At 39.5% G+C, this 20,112-nt stretch overlaps 1 protein-coding gene across 12 annotated transcripts in view; it reads right to left on the reverse strand.

Annotated features, from left to right (window-relative positions):
• Window positions 1-20,112, reverse strand: part of DST (dystonin) — a 480,329-nt gene that overhangs the window by 459,845 nt on the left and 372 nt on the right. For 9 of the 12 annotated variants that reach the window (XM_046005387.1, XM_046005409.1, XM_046005395.1 and 6 more), the window contains exon 2: window positions 19,557-19,618. In XM_046005387.1, coding sequence (XP_045861343.1) covers window positions 19,557-19,618 — 62 coding nt within the window. The remainder of the gene's footprint in view (window positions 1-19,556; window positions 19,619-20,112) is intronic. The other 3 variants (XM_046005408.1, XM_046005389.1, XM_046005404.1) reach the window with 1 other exon arrangement.

Below are 20,112 nucleotides of genomic sequence, written 5' to 3' on the forward strand. Positions count from 1 at the left end.
ACCCTGCCAAAGGCATTACCCAGCACAAATTTTCACCTGGTAGAGATTTTCAAAAAAAAGATGCCAGTCCTAACTAGACAAAGATATCTGGTCATCTTACTGCAGAATACCGTAACTGACATCTATCTCTGCATTAAGAGGGCCTCCACAGACATTTGAAAGTATGCAAGTATATATGTCTATGTACCCCGAATATTTCTAGAGAGATAGACCATAGATTTCATAAGATTCTGACAATGTCCCCCAAAGGTTGAGATCCCATAGGAGGACTTCAGACCAGTAGAAATAAACCTCATTATTATAAATTAATTTTTAAACATTTTAAATTTCTTTTTGTATTGCAAATTTCTGTCATACTGCATCACTTTTTAAAAGCTAGACAGTTTCACAAAATCATCCCAAATATATTTGGAGTTCCTTTGGAATGTCCCTATGGCAGCTTTTAAAACAAGAGGCAGGGGCACCTGGGTGGCCCAGTTGTTAAGCGGCTGCCTTCAGCTCAGTTCATGATCCCAGGGTCCTGGGATGGAGCCCCACATCAGGTTCCGGGCTTGGGGGGAAGCCTGCTTCTCCCTCTCCCACTCCCTGCTTGCGTTCCCTCTCCCACTGTGTCTCTCTCTGGCAAATAAATAAATAAATCTTTTAAACAACTAAATAAATATTTTAAATAAATAAATAAAACAAGCAGCAGTTACACTCTATATCAGTCTGAAATGCTTGAGAACGCCTGCTTCCTCTTCCTTGCAGCTCACTGCAGGGTAGGTAGTGGCAGGAATTTATTTACTAAATGTTTGTTAATAATTCTCCAAAGTTGTTCAGTTAGTTATTTAAAACTTGTTAATGGTCTACTGCCTCATTCTTAATGTGAAAATTCTTTTCTCTTTGTAAATAACAGGATAAAATGTGTACTTTTTTCTCCAAAATCTGCAGGTAGTTCTTTAATCCCAGTCTATTTAGTTTTCAGAAATTAGAAGGAAGTCCAGAATATCCATCAAACTGAAAAAAGGTGAGACTGATCAGAAAAGAAAAGGAAAGAAAACTTTTCCAAAGGAAACATATTAAAGTTACTAAAAGTATAATGATGAAATAAATGGAATCTTCAGTGTTGCATGAGTTATATGCAGCAATACACGTCACTACCAGCATCATCCAAGATGGCAAAATGCTACAAGATTTTTCAAAATGTAGATTAAAAAAAAAGAAAACAGCAATGGGCTCAAGATGGAGGGAAGATAGACTACTTAAAACAGATCATGGTGGGCCACCTGGGTGGTTCAATTGGTTGAACATCCGACTCCTGGTTTCAGCTCCCATCATGAACTCATGGGTTGTGGGATCAAGCTCCAGAGCTGGACTCTGCACTCAGCAGGTAGTCTGCTTGAAGAGTCTCCCTCTACCCTACTCCCCACTTGCACTCCCCCCACCACTGACCTCTCCAAAATAAATCAATAAAATCTTTAAAAAATAAACAAAAATCAATCATGGTTCTGGGTACAGTAAGGTAGAATAAGCATATGTCTCCCACTGAACACATCTATACAACTGAACAGAATGCACTGAGCAAATAGCTCTCTGAAGACTCTGAGAAGCAACTAGTAGCAAGGAGCTTGACATGAAAAGGCCAAAATTTGAAGCACCACCAAATCAATCATGAGTTTGCCATTTTTGATCTTCAGTATCCCCCAGTCTAAATGCAACACAGCATCACAGTCCGAAACCCAGAACTGGGCACTGAGGCTCAGACAGAGAGAATTCTAAGAGAAGGTCCTTTCAGACTTGAGTGAGAAAGGGAGTGCAGAAATCCCCCATTTTTTCTTCTGAGTTCTTCAGAGCCCCAGCCCTTCAAGCAATCCCACAGGCAGTGACATTAGAAGTCCCAACAGTATAGGAGCCAAAACACTTAGGAAGGAAACTTTCCTCTCTGATCCCAAGAGAGTGGGGTCAGCTCTCACCACTATAATATATACCCTATTTTTTTCTGCCACCTAGCCCTGGATGCAAGCATGGTCACAGAAGTATGCAACAGAACAAAACAATGAAAGCCCCAACTTTCTGCCTAGCATAAGAAAAAAGAAATCAGAGGGGCACCTGGGTGACTCAGCTGGTTAAGCACCTGTCTTCAGCTCAGGTCATGATTCCAGGGTCCTGGGATCGAGCCCTGCATCGGGCTCCGTGCTCAGCAGAGAGCCGGCTTCTCTCTCTCCCTCTGCCTGCTGCTCCACTTACTGTGCTCTCTATCTCTCTGTCAAATAAATAAATAAAATCTTTAAAAAAAAAAAAAGGAAAAAGGAAAAAAATCTGAAAGTACTATTAAACCAAAAAATTAAATAATTTAGATGAAATGAACAAATCCCTAGAAAGATACAAATAATCAAACTAACTCAAGAAGAAATAGAAAATCCAAATAGGCATATAAAAAGTAAATTAAATACTTAAATTTTAAATTAGTAACTTAAAATATTCCCACAAAGAAAACACCAGCCTCATATGGCTCCACTGATGAGTCCTATTAATACTTAGAATACCAATAACACATATCTTCATAAAATAAAGAAAAACTCAAAATGGATCATAGATTACATAAGAACCAGAACTATAAAATTTCCAGGAAAAAAATTTTTTTTCATGACCTTGGATGCGGCAGAGTTCTTAGACATGATACCATAAAGGGAAACAATTGATAAATTAGACTTAATGAGAAATTTAAAATTTTACACTTAAAAAGATACTATTAAGTGGGACTCCTGGGTAGCTCAGTTGGTTAAGCATCTCCCTTTGGCTCAGGTCATGATCCCAAGGTCCTGGGATGGAGCCCCGCATCAGCCTCCTTGCTCAGCAGGGAGCCTGTTTCTCCCTCTGCCCCCCTTGCTTGTGTGAGCCCTCTCTCTCTCTCTCTGTCAAATAAATAATTTTTTTTAAAGGTACCATTAAGTAAATGAAAAGACAAACCACAGACCATAAGTAAACATTCTTATGTCTATTAAAGATGAAGGGAAGGAGGATATGAAACTCCTAAGTATATCTGGAAAGCAATCTGCCCCCAGAAGTGGTAGTGAAGTTCCACAGAAAAAAGTAAAACTTGTTGCTGATGAAGATGATGATGATGATGATGATGATGATTTTGATGATGAGAGAGCTAAAGGGAATTCCCCAATAAAGAAATCTGTATGAGAAACATAGAAAGGACCTAGTTCCACAGAAGACATTACAGCAAAATGCAAACAAACAGAGAAAAATGTGTTTATCTTCCCTAAGTGGAAGCCAAAGTCATCAGTTATGTGAAGAATTGCTCTGGATGAATGACCAAGTGGCTTATTCAAGATCTCTGGCAGTGGAGAGGTCTCTGTAAAAATCGAAGCAGTTTGTTAAAATGTTCCCATCTTATTTCATTGCTGTAAAAGTTCCTACCGGGCTGTCCTTTTTTCAAGGCAGAGTAAAAATTTCCCTAATGTGTCTGATAAATGTAGTCCAGGTTCCATTGCCAAGATTGTGTTGTCCAAAATGCCCGTTTGATTTTTAGAGATGGAACCCCACCTTTTACTTGTTTTTTTTTTTCCATTTTATTTATTTTTTCAGCGTAACAGTATTCATTCTTTTTGCACAACACCCAGTGCTCCATGCAAAACGTGCCCTCCCCATTACCCACCACCTGTTCCCCCAACCTCCCACCCCTGACCCTTCAAAACCCTCAGGTTGTTTTTCAGAGTATGTGTGGAATAGGATATAGTAGTAGTCGTTGTCCGACAAATGGAAACGGTGGGAGACAAAAATATCCATACAAAATAAATTCAGGGGGCGCCTGGGTGGCTCAGTGGCTTAAGGCCTCTACCTTTCAGCTCAGGTCATGATCTCAGGGTCCTGGGATCGAGCCCCGCATCAGGCTCTCTGCTTAGTAGGGAGTCTGCTTCCCCCTCTCTCTCTGCCTGCCTCTCTGCCTACTTGTGATTTCTGTCTGTCAAATAAACAAATAAAATCTTAAAAAATAAATAAATAAAAATGAAAAAAACTCAGTATTTTCATAAAATAATAAAAATTAAAATGGCCAATGATTTGAACCATTTGAACATGAAAAGATGCTCCAAGTCATGAGGCATTAGAGAAATCCAGATTAAAATTACAGAATATCACTTTGGACCCACTAGAATGGCTATAATTAAAAAGACAATAACAAGTACTGCCAAAGACGTGAAGAAACTAGAACAATCATACATTGATTAAATTGTACAGCCACTCTGGAAAACAGTTTGACAATTCCTTTAAAAATCAAACATACACTAATCATGTAAACAAAAAATGAGGTATTTACCCAAGATAAATGAAAACATATGTCCACACAAAGATTTTTTTTTTTAATTTTTATGTATTTATTTGACAGAGAGAGAGAGATCACAAGTAGGCAGAGAGGCAGGCAGAGAGAGAGGAGGAAGCAGGCTCCCCGCAGAGCAGAGAGCCCGATGCGGGGCTCGATCCCAGAACCCTGAGATCATGACCTGAGCCGAAGGCAGCGGCTTAATCCACTGAGCCACCCAGGCGCCCCCACACAAAGATTTTAAGCAAACATCCACAGCAGCATTATTTATAACAGCTAAAAACTGGGGAGAAAGATGCAAAGTCCATTAACTGGTGAATGGGTAAGCGAAGTGCGCCATATTCAGAGAATGGAAGGCTATTCAGCAATAAAAATGAACAAACTACTGATACGTGCTACAATATAGATAAACTGCAAAAACATCAGGTCACAGGAAAAAAGCCAGATGCAAAAAAACTACTCATTATATGATTCCACTTATATTTAACGTCCAGAAAAGGCAAATCTAGAGATACTGAAAGTTGATTTGTAGTTTTGTGAGGTAAGGGGTGGGAACGAGAATTAAAAGTAAAAAGGCATGCGAAATCTTTCTGGGGCAATAGAAAATACCCTAAAACTGGTAGTTATACCTCAAAAAATGGAAAAATTAAATCAGGGCTAGAAATTTCAGGGGGAAGTAATTTCCATATATATGAAATCCAAGATGTTGGGAAAGACTGTCCAGGGAAAACAACAGAAAAAGCTTAAAATGAGTGCTTCTGAGGAGAGTAGTATCAGTATACCAGAAATAAGTCAAAAGATTATCTATGGTAGATTGCAAATGTGGCCACAATACTTTCAACTCCTCCTGTCATGACTCTGTTCCCCCCAATACCTATGACTCACTGTGGCCAAAACAACATTTAAGCAGAGACATTGTACTTATAAGTTCAGGGCCTAACCCACAGAGGTCTCAGTTATTCCATTCTTGCTGCTTTTGGAACCCAAATCTAGCCACAAGTGAACCAACCTGGGTTGCCTTGCTGGAAGAGAAGAGACCTGTAAAGGAAAACTGAGTTTGTCTGAGGCTGATCAAAGACAAATGAGTGAGTTCCAGCTAAAGCCAAGCCTGACTCACACCAGAACAGCTGCCCAACTGGGCACAGCCCAAGCTGCCAATCCCCAGAATCGTGAGCTAAATAGTTAATGTTTCAAGTAATTTGTTACAAAGAAGAAGCTAATTGATATACTAAAAAAGAGCACACATGACTGCTGGATTACAAAATGAACAAAATGACTGGGTTTTATGAAGATGTCCAATAAGGACAGGCCTCCTAGGCATAGAAATAGAAAAGTAGTCCATGAAATTGACTCGGGTCTGGAAATTGTCAAAGTCACTGGTAGCAGAGCAAGAAACTGCATGAGCAAAGAGACAATAACAGTAAAAGCTTCTCTATATAGTTGATTAAGAGTCTATACTGAGCAGAAATGCAAGTGAAGTTGTCAGAAAATGCTGATAGGATGAAAGCCAGCGAAGATTTTGGCCCAGAGGTCCTGACAAAGATAGGACAGAAACTCATTAGGATGGTGTGATGATTGGCACCTAGCTGGCTGAGTCAGGAGAGCATGTGGCTCTTGATCTTGGAGTTGTGAGTTCAAGCCCCATGTGTGGAGGAGAGTTTACTTAAAATTTAAAAAAAAAAAATTTTTTTTAAGGGCATGATGAAGTGAAAAGACAGGAGATTGTATAGAGAGAGGTATTTCAGAATTCAAGATTTGAGGGTTAGAGTAGTTCTAAGACATGATGAAATATGTACAGGATGGATACTTGAAGGGCTATAAATAAATATTTGTCCATTTCACCTTAGTTGTCGAGTAGTTTGGCATCAAATTATACAAAATAGGGGCACCTGGGTGGCTCAGTGGGTTAAGCCTCTGCCTTCGGTTCAGGTCATGATCTCAGGGTCCTGGGATAGAGCCCTGCATCGGGCTCTCTGCTCCACAAGGAGCCTGCTTCCTCCTCTCTCTCTGCCTGCCTCTCCTCTCTGCCTAGCTGTGATTTCTCTCTGTCAAATAAATAAAATATTTTAAAAAAATTATACAAAATAGTCTCTCATTCTTTTAATGACTGTAGGTTCCATAGTTACAAACTCTTCCATGTATTATATCAGTAATTTTTTTGTTTCTTTCTTGATCAGTCTAGCTACATATTTAAACACTTGGTTGATATTTTCAAAGAACCAACTTTGGCTTTCTTCATTTTCTCATTGTATGTTTTCCTCTCTATTTCATCAATGTTTGCTCTTTATTCTTTCCTTCCACTTTCTTTGTGTTTACCTTTTTTATCCTCTAGCTTCTTAAAGTTGAAAATTTGTTAGATTTTAGATATTTCTTCTTTTCTAATATAAGCAATTAAAGCTATGTATTTTCCTCTAAGCACTGCTTTGGCTGCATCCCACTATTCTGATTTAAGATTTTATTTTTTTAAGTAATCTCTCCAACCAAATAGAAATAGGAGAAACCCTATTTCTCCCTTTAATTTCAATAATTTTTATTCCATGTATTTTGAGGTTCTGTTATTAGATACGTACACATTTATAGTTACATCTCCCAGAAAAATTAGCTCTTTTATCATTATGGAACACCCCTCTTTATCTCTATTTGTCTTGATATCTATTTTATCTAATATTAATATGGCTACTCTTATCCTCTTTTATCATATGCATGATTTATTTTTCCCATCCATTCACTCTCAGTCTAACTGGGTTTTTAAGTATATCTGTTATAAACAGCACATAGTCAGGTCTCACTATGTTTACATTCTGATAATGTCTCTTTAAAAAAAAAAAGAATTTTTTGGGGGCGCCTGGGTGGCTCAGTGGATTAAGCCGCTGCCTTCGGCTCGGGTCATGATCTCAGGGTCCTGGGATCGAGCCCCACATCCGGCTCTCTGCTCCGCAGGGAGCCTGCTTCCTCCTCTCTCTCTGCCTGCCTCTCTGCCTACTTGTGATCTCTCTCTCTGTGTCAAATAAATAAATAAAATCTAAAAAAAAAAAAAAAAAAAAAAGAATTTTTTTAATTTATTTGACAGACAGAGATCACAAGCAGGCAGAGAGGCAGGCAGAGAGGGGGAAGCAGGCTCTCCGCCGAGCAGAGAGCCTGACACAGGGCTCAATCCTAGGACCCTGAGATCATGACCTGAGCCGAAGGCAGAGACTTAACCCACTGAGCCACCCAGGTGTCCCTCTGATAATCTTTCTCTTAACCAGAGTGTTTAATCCATTAATATTTAATACAATTATAATATGGATTTAGGTCTACCATTTCAGATTTTATTTTCAGCCTGTCCCCTCTGTTTTTTGTCTCTTTCTTCCTTCATTTCTTCCTTCTTTGAATCATTTGGATATCTTTTAGAATTTAATTTAGGTTTATCTATTATAAATAAATAAATCAAAATATCATTATTTTTTATTGGTTTTATTTTATTGGAATTAAAATGTGCATCCTTAACTTTTCATTCTACTTAGAGTTAATATACTGCCTCATATAAAATGTAAAAATGTTGCACTCATACAGGGAGTCCACTTATTTCCCTGTACTTGCCTACACTATTGTTGTCAAACCTCTATCCACACATCATACATCCCACAAGACAATGTTATAATTTGTGCTCTAAACAATTACATGGGGCGTCTGGGTGGCTCAGTGGGTTAAGCCTCTGCCTTCGCTCAGGTCATGATCCCAGGGTCTGGGATCTAGGCCCACATCAGGCTCTCTGCTCCATGGGGAGCCTGCTTCCCCCACTCTCTCTGCCTGTCTCTCTGCCTACTTGTGCTCTCTCTCTGGCAAATAAATAAATAAAATCTTTACAAAATAAAATTAAATTAAAAAATAAACAATTATATGTATTTTAAATTAAAAGGAATGAAATGGAATTATATATTTACAATGGTATTTGATATTTCTGTCATTCTTTTTTTTTAAGATTTTATCTATTTGACAGACAGGGATCACAAGTAGGGAGAGAGGCAAGGGGGGGGGGAAGCAGGCTCCCCACGGAGCAGAGAGACCAATGTGGGGCTCAATCCCAGGACCCTGGGACCATGACTTGAGCCGAAGGCAGAGGCTTTAACCCACTGAGCCACCCAGGTGCCCCTGATGTTCTTTATTCAAATTACCACCACATTTCTCAAAAATAGTTGTACAGAGATTACCAAACCACAACATTTGGCTCTCACCTGACATGAATGCATAAATTACACATTAACACTGCCCTAATCTTTTTTCTTAAGGTCATGATAGTTAAAACAATACCACTTGGCACCAATGTGATTGTAAACAAAACAAAATTCAGGCACTAGAACTGAGTGACAATACCAGTGATAACGTAGATTGGATACAAGACAATTCAGAATAAACTTACATTGATTTTTTCATATTATAAATTGGAGTAAAAATATTAAATATTAAAATTTTCATTCAAAACTCTCACATCGAAGTACATAAATCCCTTCAATAATGAATAAAATGTCAGGGAATATTTTCAATTCTTTTAAAAATGCCTGAATCTGTGTATTTTCAAAGTAAATACACAAAGTTAACTAAGGCATAACTGTATTTCTGAAATAAAAAATGAAAACCATCTATTTCCCTTTTAGTAAAGACAGATACAGGGATATTTGGAAAGTTACACAATCCATGAAAATTAAGAATTAAACTGACTTTATAAAGAAAACAGCAGGTTGTCCACATGGTGCAGTCAATTATGCATCTGACTCTGTTTTGGCTCAGGTCCTGATCTCAAGGTAATGGGACTGAGCCCAGCATCAGGCTCCAAGCTCAGTATGGAGTCTGCTTGGAGTCTCCCTCTCCTTCTGCGCCTCCCCTCCATTCTATCTCTCTAAAATAAATAAATAAATCTTTAAAAGAAAAGAAAGGAAAACAGGGTGTCTCGGTGACTCAGTTGGTTAAACTTTTCCTTTCAGCTCTGGTCACAATCTCAGGATCCTGGGATAGAGCCACACATCAGGCTCTCTGTTTGGCAGCGAGTCTGCTTCTCCCTCTTCCTCTCCCTCTGTGATCTCTTTCCCTCTCACTCTCTCCCAAATAAATAAATAAATAAATAATCTTTTAAAAAATAAGTGTAATAAATTTTTAAAAAGAAAACATTTCATTCATTTATTTAGCAAACATTTACCAAGCTTTATTCAGTGCCAGACGCTGAGCTAAGAACTAGCAATTTAGACTACCTTCAAGATATTCACAATCTTGCAGAAGTGGTGAACAAAGAACTCAATTATTATTATGAAGAGGGAACTAGGAAAGTTTCCTGGAAGAAATTATCTATGATCTAAGTTTCAAAGGGAAATCAAGAGTTAGCCTTTTGTGCCTGAGTATTTTTGTTTTTGCTGGCGGTGGGCGGGCAATGAGAGAAATGGAAAAGAGAAAGAGGCTTTCTCAGTTGGAAATTACATGGACAAAAGAATAATACTAAAAGGTCACAATCTGTTTGGAGAATTAAAAATGTGGACAAATGTTCAGACTAGAGCTATCAAAAGGACATCAGGATAGGAATCATCCTGACGTCATATTGAGAAAATTGAACTTGGGGCACCTGGCTGGCTCAGTCCGTGGAGCATGCACTCCTGATCTCCAGGTTGTACGTTCAACCCCCACATCGGGTGCAGAAATTACTTAAAAATAAAAATAAAAAAGGAAAGTTGAACTTAATTGCCTTGGAGACAGTGGGAGGCCACTGAAGGACTTGAAGTAGGGGAGGAATATGGCTTACCCAACCTTTCTGCCTTGAATACCTCTATGACAGAAGCTAGGAAAAAATAAAAGCTCTATCCCAAGCTTCCCTTGCAGAGGGCCTGTGACACAGTTCTGACCATTGAAGTGTAAGAAGAAACCTAACTGGAAGGGCTTCTGGCAAAAATTTTGGTTTCCTGATGAATATCCTTCCTTGGCTAGCTCTATCCCTTCCTCTCCTTCCCTCCTTGAATTTGGGCATGATGTCTGCAGCCGTGAGCCATCCTACAGCCATGAAGCTCAAGCAAAGCCTGCAGCATCCCTAGACTTCATGCTGTCAGGGGATATAAATCCCTATTTATTAATAATCCATTTTTATGTTGGGGTTACTTGAATCTCAATATCTCCCTTAATAATAAAAGTCTTAAGAATTTGTATTTTATGAGGCACCTGGGTGGCTCAGTCAGTTGGGTGGCCAACTCTCAGCTCAGGTCTCAATCTCAGGGTCTTGAGTTCAAGCCCCATGTTGGGCTCCATGCTTGGCACGGAGCCTACTTAAAAAAAAAAGAAAATGAATTTTTATTTTTTAATGATTCTTATTAAATTAGTGCATGTGGATTGGAAATGGGGAGGCAGAAGGACTGGTCTGGAGACCTATTATTATAGGGTCTGAACCAAGGTAACCATAATGGATGTAGTAAGGGAGGCAGACTCCAGAGATTTAAAAGAGGACAGAATGGACAGGAAGGGATCTGCCATCTCTTCCAGATTTCTACCTCGAGCAGCTGCAGAGGGTAGGGGTGAGGGTAGTGCCACTCCCCAAAACAGTGGCAGATAGGATTTGGGACTGACAAGTTCAGTGTTCAGTCTGAGATACCTATGGTACCTCCACGTGAAAATGAGGGGGAAGCAGCTAACTGTCTGTAGCTGGAGGTCAAGAGTGAAGTCTGAATTTGAGATACAGATTTCTGAGTAACCGCTGTATGTGGGTAAACTAAAACAGTAAGTATGGTTAGACCCTACAAGGAGAGTTGAAATAGGGTGGGCAAAAATGAGGCCCCACACATCTATTAAGACAAAACATAGGTTAGTAGTTGCTTAAGGTTGGGGATGGAGGATGGAAGTGGGAGAGGGGAAGGGGAATGACTGCTTGCAGGTATGGAGTTTCTTTTGACAGTAATAAAAATGTTCTAAAATTAAATTGTGTGATGGTTGCACAACATTGCAGATATACTAAAACTTACTGAATGGTATATTTTAAATAGGTGAACTGTATAGCATGTGAATTATAGCTCAATAAAGATGTTAAAAAGAACTGGGCCCAATGCAGAACGAGGGGAATATCAACACATAAGTAGGAGGAGGATCCAATGCAGGAACAGAGGGAACCATGGCCAGAAAATGGAGCAAAATTAAGAATATTGTCCAAAAACCTGGGAGTAAAGTTTCAAAGAAGGATCAGTGTCAAATGCAAGATACGTGATTAAGTTAAAGACTGAAATATCTGGGGGCACCTGGGTGGCTCAGTTGTTAAGCATCTGCCTTCAGCTTAGGTCATGATCCCAGGGTCCTGGGATCAAGCCCCACGTCAGGCTCCCTGCTCAGCTGGAAGCCTGCTTCTTCCTCTCCCACTCCCCATGCTTGTGTTCCCTCTCTCGCTGTGTCTCTCTCTATCAAATAAATAAATAAAATCTTTTTAAAACAAAAAAGACTGAAATATTTGATTGAACAACTGTGAACTCATTGGTGAGCTAAGAGTGAATGATTTTAAGTAGTAGTAAGAGAAGCCAGATTACACAAAGTTGAGGATTAAATGAGAGATGAGAAAGGGAAGATAACAAAAGACTCTTTTTCAGGAAACTTCTCTCCCCAAGAGAAGACCTGGTGGTATAAGGAGGTTTGTATTACTTTCAAAAGGCAGCACATAGCAGCCACTCTGGAAAACAGCATGGAGTTTCCTCAAAAAGTTAAAAATAGAGCTACCCTATGACCCAGCAATTGTGTTACTAGGTATTTATCCAAAGGATACAAACATAGTGATTTGAAGGGATACATGCACCCAAATGTTTATAGCAACGATTTCCACAATTGCCAAACTATGCAAAGAGCCTAGATGTCTATCCACAGATGAATGGATAAAAAAGATGTGATCCAAATTTACAATGGAATATTACTCAGCCATCACAAAGAGTGAAATCTTGCCATTTGCAATGACATGGATGGAACTAGAAGGTATTATGTTAAGTGAAATAAGTCAAAGAAAGACAAATACCGTATGATTTCACTCATTAGTGGAGTTTAAGAAACAAGACAGAAGAACATAGGGGAAGGGAAGGAAAAACAAAATAAAAGAAAAACAGAGAGGGATACAAACCATAACAGACTCTTAACTACAGGGAACGTGCTGGAGGGGAGATGGGTGACGCATGGGGTAACTGGGTGATGGACATTAAGGAGGATACCTGATGTAATGAGCACCGGACATTGTACACAACTGATCAATCACTGAACTCTACCTCTGAAACTAATAATATAGTATGTGTTAATTAAATAGGATTTAAATTAAAAAATTTTTTTAAAAGACAGCACATATGATGCTTATGTGTTAGGGAAAGGAGCCTGCAAGGAGGGAGCCAGACAAAATAAATGAGGAGGGGATGATTCATGGAAAAACATCTCCAAGAGTCGGGAAGAAAAGGAATTCAAGAATAAGAATGAAACACGAGAATGGAGGATGACAGATGGGTTTTTCTATTGGACTGGGAGGGAAGTTTAAGATACACTTAGTTGGTAGGAGCCAAAAAGTTTAAAGTGCTATTGCTTGGGGGACCTGGGTGGGTCAGTTGGTTAAGCATCTGCTTCAGTTCAGGTCATGATCTCAGGGTCCTGGGATCAAGCCCCAAGTCAGGTTCCTTGCTCAGTGGGGAGTCAGCTTGTCCCTCTCCCTCTGACCTCCTCATCCCTGCTCATGCTCTCTCGCAAATAAATAAATAAACTAAGTGCTATTGCTTGATGGCATCGATGTTCTCTGTGAGTTAGCAGACAGAAGTCACTGGCCAAGGGTGAAGGAGTAGGCTTGAGAATTTGAGGAGGACATAAATAAATACCTAGAACAATCCTTACAGGAGACAAATTTGCAAGGAAGAAGTTTAAAAGCAGAGGCACATTTTGAATACTTATGAAAAATGTAATATATTTCAAAGCTGATAAAAATCGGGGCGCCTGGGTGGCTCAGTGGGTTGAGCCGCTGCCTTCGGCTCGGGTCATGATCTCAGGGTCCTGGGATCAAGTCCCGCATCGGGCTCTCTGCTCAGCAGCGAGCCTGCTTCCCTCTCTCTCTCTCTGCCTGCCTCTCTACTTGTGATCTCTCTCTGTCAAATAAATAAATAAAATCTTTTAAAAAAAAAAAAAGCTGATAAAAATCACCTGGTGTATATCTAATTACCTACAAATTTATTATACTTTGCATTAGAATTTAATGACCACACTGAACACATGAGCCAGATGTCACAAATGCCGGACATATGGTGTCTGAAGTCAAAATACAACCCAATGATTCTTGAGCGCTGGACCTGAAAAATATGGTATCCTGCAAAAGCACAGCTTCAGGGTGACCAGAAAGCCACACATCCAGTCATTCTCCCAGGACCTCTGCAGCAGTGGACATGACTCCCCATTCTCCCTAAGTGTGAAAAAAGAGTGAGGGGACTGTTTCACTATAGTTGCCATAAAAGAAATCAAAAAGCGATTTATTTTTTTTGCTTCTCCTGAGAGGGCTCATAACAGGTGACCTCCTACAGTGTTCAAATAAAATAATGTTATGTCAAGGGCCTTTGCCAACTCTCAAGTAGTATACGAAAAATATTATATAAAATATTATATAAAATATTATTATAGCTGGCATTCATTTATATTTCTTTACAGATTTAAGGGAATGTAGAGCTAGGAACCCTTTTTTTTTCTAATTATATTGGCATACTCTGAACTCTGAAAACAGCCATGTGCCTTCCTAAATCTTTGCCTATCCCCATGCGTTCTGCTGGGAGGTTGCTCTCATTCCTTTCTGTCTAGCCAGATACTATCCAACCTGCGTGTTTCAGCAAAAATATCACTGCCTCTTGGAAGGCTTTTCTGATCACCCCAGCTAGAAGCAGTCACTTCACCAGAACTATTCCAAACATTCCTTTTCTTTTTTTTAAAGATTTTATTTATTTATCTATTTGAGAGAGAGAGAGCATTAGCAAGGGGGTAGGGGTAGAGAGACAGGGAGAAGCAGATACCCCACGGAGCAGAGAGCACAGCACAGGAATCTATCCCAGGACCCTGGGTTCATAACCTGAGCCAAAGGCAGATCCTTAACTGACTGAGCCTCCCAGGCTACCCCCTCAACCAATCCTTTTCTATACATAATTTACTTGTATTTTTGTTAATTATATCTTCATCTTTGCCTTAATCTCCTAGAAAGCAGGAATCATGTTTTACATAATGCCTTTTTAGCATGATGCTTTGCACATAGCACAAACATGGCCTGTTACTTCTGGAAAGGGCTTCAGCGACCATTTTCATGTTACCAGTGAACACCAACTCTAAGTCTCAGAGATACTAAGAACTTAACCAAGATCACACAGTTAGCGGCACAGCTAAAACCCAAAATCAGGATTCGAACTCTATTTTCATATTCCTTTCATTAAACCAAGACTTGCGATTAGCCTAGTACTATTTTATAAACCAAATCTCAAAAGAGAGTCATTCTTGGGGCACCTGGGTGGCTCAGTGGGTTAAAGCCTCTGCCTTTGGTTCAAGCCATGATCCCAGTCTCCTGGGATCAAGCCCCACATCGGGCTCTCTGCTCAGCGGAGGGCCTGCTTCCTCCTCTCTCTGCCTGCCTCTCTGCCTACTTGTGATCTCTGACTGTCAAAATAAATAAATAAAATCTAAAAAAAAAAAAAAAGTCATTCTTGAGCCTTAAGATTAAACAAAGATTGGGGCACCTGGGTGGCTCAGTGGGTTGAGCCTCTGCCTTCAGCTCAGGTCATGATCTCAGGGTCCTGGGATCAAGCCCCAAATCAGGCTCTCTGCTCAGCAGGGAGCCTGCTTCCCCTCTCTCTTTGTGTCTAGCTCCCTGCCTTGTGAACTCTCTCTGTGTCAAATAAATAAATAAAAACTTTAAAAAAAAAAAAAGATTATATAAAGATTCAAACTGCTCTGGAATATTTTAACTTTCATCTAGATTGCATTTAATTGGCTTGGATTGCATGGGGGAAAAGCAGGCTTCTCTTCCTTTTTTTTTTTTTTTTCCTTTTAACACTGTTTTGTTGCCATGTAGCTAAAGCAAGGAAAAATTATATGGTAGTGGTGAATGCTGGCTGAATAAAGCCCTGTGAACAGGGTGAATTTGTCTTTTTTACAAATATATTGGCTGTACTTGTATACCCTGGCCTTTGATGCTTTTGCCACATTTGTGATTCACAGTTGGAAACAGCACAGCAGTTCAGTTACCGTAACAGAAGAAACCAGCAACTATAATATTTCAGTACTGATATAGGAAATGACCTAGAAATAATTGTCAATGGCAGAGGCTATACCTCAAACCTTCTGTTAGCTCTACTATCTAACATCACATGTTGTACAGAAAAAAAAGGAAATTTGTTTTGAAAATAATTGCATGAAGATAAATGAATACCATATCATGTGTAGAGTTCCATTTTTGACTGATTTAATGAGGATAAATTAATTTAGACCTAGAATTTAACTCTAGGCAAAGAATTTATTTATAAAGATAACCCAATTATAAAAGAGAGCTAAATAACAAACTATCATTTTCTGTAATGCACTAAATTGGGTAATTCTCCATGAAATATACACATTTAATGAGAAGTTATGAAATATGGTTATTTTGCTGACTATTCTTGCATCGTTTGATAAAGGTTCACTCTGGGAATATAATGAGGCCAAGAGAGTTTATGTGGAACATCCTTTCATCTAGGATAACTTGGATAATCACTGGAAAAGCCTAAAGGATTAATCTATTCTGCTTTGTAAGAAATGTCCATTAACAATGCACTCAACTTAGCTTGCCCCTTTCATTGAGAATGTTGGGCATATTACTCCCTGAGCTATGAGTGACACAGTTAACCACAGGGCAGACAAAATGTAGCCAGGGAGTTCTTGTCTTACTCAGTCCTTATCTTGCTATGTGACTCTTTGGGAACTGCTTAATTTAACTCTTTTGTTTCCTTTACCTGAAACGGGAAGTGAAGATATTTACTCAAATCCTGATAGACACTCTTCCCTCTCCCTGTGTGAAACAAGGCTTCCCTTATTCCACTGAGCTGATGAATAGGGATCATTTACCACTGTTCACTCTGGGTATTCTCAAAGGACATTATAATTGTCTTCACTGAAGTACTCCCAAGACTCTTTCTTGAAATCTAATGGTACCTCAATTACCCATATCACTTTCTGAAATTTCCTTAAAATCAGGATTGTCACTGACCAATTTTCACCACAGGAATCCAGGGAAACAGTTAACCATTGTGTAAAGTCACAGCATAAAACATAAATCCTCAGAAAAAGTACCCTTCTTAGATACCCAGATTAAACACCTGCTTTCTACAGTGTCCTACTTCAATGTGAAGTCATTTCTCTTCATTAGCTGTTTATGACCCAAAAAACCCCCAACACTACACAAGTTCTTTATATTCATACATAAATTATATTCATACATAAATCATTCATTCATTCATACATACATACAAAAAATGTAAGATATTTCTATCTATCTCATTGGGTCTTTATAACTATCAGTGAGCTGGAGTTACAGCCTTCAACCCTTGCTGGCTGGGTTAACAGTTTCAGAGGTCTATCAAGCCAGTAAAGATGAATTTACAAGTATATCAAAATCAAAAGGACTGGTAGGTGGTAACAGTTCCAAAACATATTATAAACATGGATATTATTTAGTTATTGCTTCATGAGGAAGAAACTGCTGCATGTTGAAGAAATGTGCATATTATATACTTAGTGAAGAAAACAAAGCTGGAGCTCCTCAGAGGAGAGATGTGACTTTCTTCACAAAGCAAAGAGGGTTCTGATGCCAGGGTCTTTCCCCCTGGACAAGTAATTCTCTGACTACCTGGGAAGGAACATCCTGAAATTTCCAGTCCAGTTGAACTCCTTACTGGGCTCGTAGGTAGCAGAAGCATTATCCTCTGCCAGGAAAAGCAGCATGGGCCTCACAAACTTCTTCACATGTTCAAGGGCTTTCCCAAAGCTCTTTCACATTCCAAAATGAGTCAGCACATCCTAAACTCATTTTCCTCATTTGACCACTATGGAAATGCTGAAAGTGAATTATCTACTTACTGAGATTGGAATGAGGAATGAGGAAGGCACCTAACTTCTTAGTTCAATATGATTATGACTTGTCAAAAATCAAAACAATTTCTTTGAGAAATATTTTTGCAGCAGCTACTACTAAAAAGCAATAAGAATATCCATTATGCTGCTCAAATTCTAATTTTTTTAAATGATGAAACCCAAAATATTCAGAGGTAATTCTCAAGAAGGAGAAAATCCTTCTAGAAATGGCATTTTGAGAAAAGGGGAGAAGAAAAAATAATTTCCAATGTTTTCTTCATAGGGAGATGGTGTATTTGTGGTAAAATATGGAAATATTTTACCAGTGAAGAAAACAGTGAGGAAATATGACACTTTCATACAAAACAGTTTCAGGATTTTCACTTATAAAATAACATTCTTTGAGTAGTTGATCAAAGAAATTTGGTACAAAAAGGAAAATAATTAGCCCATCAACAAATTAAGCCACTATTGTATTTAATTTCCTGAGGAAAAAAATATTTTTTCCTCTTTTTTAAGTAGCTCCACACCCAAGATGGGGTCCGAACCCACAACCCCAAAATCAAGACTCAGCATGCTCCACGGACTGAGTCAGTGAGTCACACTGAGGAAAAAATATTCTAAGCAAATCCATTTTGTTATAATTAGTGACTTACATTTTTTTTTAAATATTTTATTTATTTGACAGAGAGAAATCACAACTAGGCAGAGAGGCAGGCAGAGAGACCATTGTTTATTTTTTGTCACATCTAAAGGAGTTAGTCTATTAATCAGATATCCAAAAATGCTGCTTCATAATAGACACAGTTTATGTTGTCTCCCATAAATTTCAATTAGCTTAATTAAGACTTCAAATTGTGCAAAGATTTTTATTCTTCCACATTTTTAAATTCAATTTTACAAGATGTAATGATTGCTACTCAGTATTGAATATTTACTATGAACTGAGTATTTTTTTTATATCATTACTTGTAAATCTCCCCTCCCACTGTAACTCTACAAGGTACTATTGGTTCTACTCTCTAGATAGGGAAACTGAGGTGCTGAGAAGTTAAGAAAGTTTACCAGAACCACACAGCTAGTTAGTGTAAAGACAGGAACGGAACCTCTTGATTATCTGACTAGTTAATTTTTTCCTTAAGTATCCTAAACTGGGAACGGAGTTCTCACCCTCCAGGGCTCAATGCAGTAGAATTACTGACTGTGCAACATTATAATGACGTTCTAATGCAGTTAATGCTTTCAAGCAACCAGAGCCTAATAAAACATCTAGGGTTCAATAAAACATGATTAACTAGTGAAACGAAATGTGGAATAACTTCTCAGGTAAATGCCAAGGAAATGGAGGGTGTCTAACTATGAAGTCTTTGCTAAAATGAGTAAACCACATCATGCATTGTTACCAGTAACCTCCCAGCCTGGCTGTGTGAAATTCTCCTGAAAAGAGAGAAAATTATCTCACACTAAGTGGGGGTTGGCCTGGAAACTCATAGAGGGACGCTGGGCCATGGAGAGCTTGTGCTTTTGTTTTGTTCTACCTTCAGGGGGCTCAGTCCCACAGTAGTCCACCCTCATCACTGCACCCACATCACTTGCTCACGGAGGTATGGTCCACATTCCGAAAGCAAAGACCAGCACACACGATCAGATAAAGCCAGATCACCAGCCATCACTTTGCAAAAAAATCCTCAGATGGCCCCAATAAAACATGGACAGCTTTATGGGTGAATATGAAGGTACGCCTGAAAGCCTAAAATGAAATGCATATGGATCAAATGGCTCTGCACTAAGTTCCTAAAAGCCCTTCTCTGTCGTCGGCTATCCAAGTTCAAGGCAACCAGCACAGCCAGCTGACAGCACCCAGAGAGCTTCCACCGGCAAATTACAGATTGTAAATGAAACGGAGATCCACCCAGGGGGCTAAGTTTCCTAAGGTCTGTAGCGCTTTTAGGGGCTGTCTGCCCCTCTGGTACAGCGTCTCCGCTCCACAAGAAATCTGTGAACACCGTCCGTTTGCTAGGCACTAATGTTGGAGAACCGCTTAAACAGAAACGTCACTTTCGGCTTGGGGGCAGCATGCTCGCCATTCAATGCCCTACTGGTTTCTTAACACGCATATGATTAATATTGGTACTCAGGAAAGAGAACTTCTTCTGACCTTGAGCGTGCGCGCTAAATAAATTACCTCAGAACGAAAGTGGTGGGATCTCATAACAGCATCTGGGGAGAAAAGAGAAAAAATGAGACTTCATTTAACTCCTTGTTCTTCACCTGCAGAGTTACTAATGACTTAGGTGAGATACAAGGGTCAGGAAGGCACATTCCGGACGCCTTGATTTCGGTGGGGACACACTGTAGGGCGGGGAGGTTACCAGGCCACCGGTCTCTAGGTGAGTTCTCCGCGAGAAGTTTCAGGGAAGTTCTGGGAGAGTTGAGGAGCCCCGAACTCTCCATGCCTGACTTTCTTACCCCTAAGCTCCAGCGATGGATGGGTCAAGGGAGGATGCCGCAGCGGATTCCGCTTCTATTACCCTTAGCAAACTGACACTTAGAATTTGGTTCCGTGCCTCCCTTCCCAGCGCTGGACATCACCGTGGCTATCCCATCCGGGGATACCGGAGGAAGGCGGTGAGGGCAAAATGGGCAAGGGATGTTTAAACACATAAACGTACTAGGCTTGCGGAGTAGGCGATGATGGAGGTAGGGACCGCGGC

The sequence above is a fragment of the Meles meles genome, chromosome 5 (genome assembly GCF_922984935.1).
Source record: "Meles meles chromosome 5, mMelMel3.1 paternal haplotype, whole genome shotgun sequence".
NCBI lineage: Eukaryota > Metazoa > Chordata > Mammalia > Carnivora > Mustelidae > Meles > Meles meles.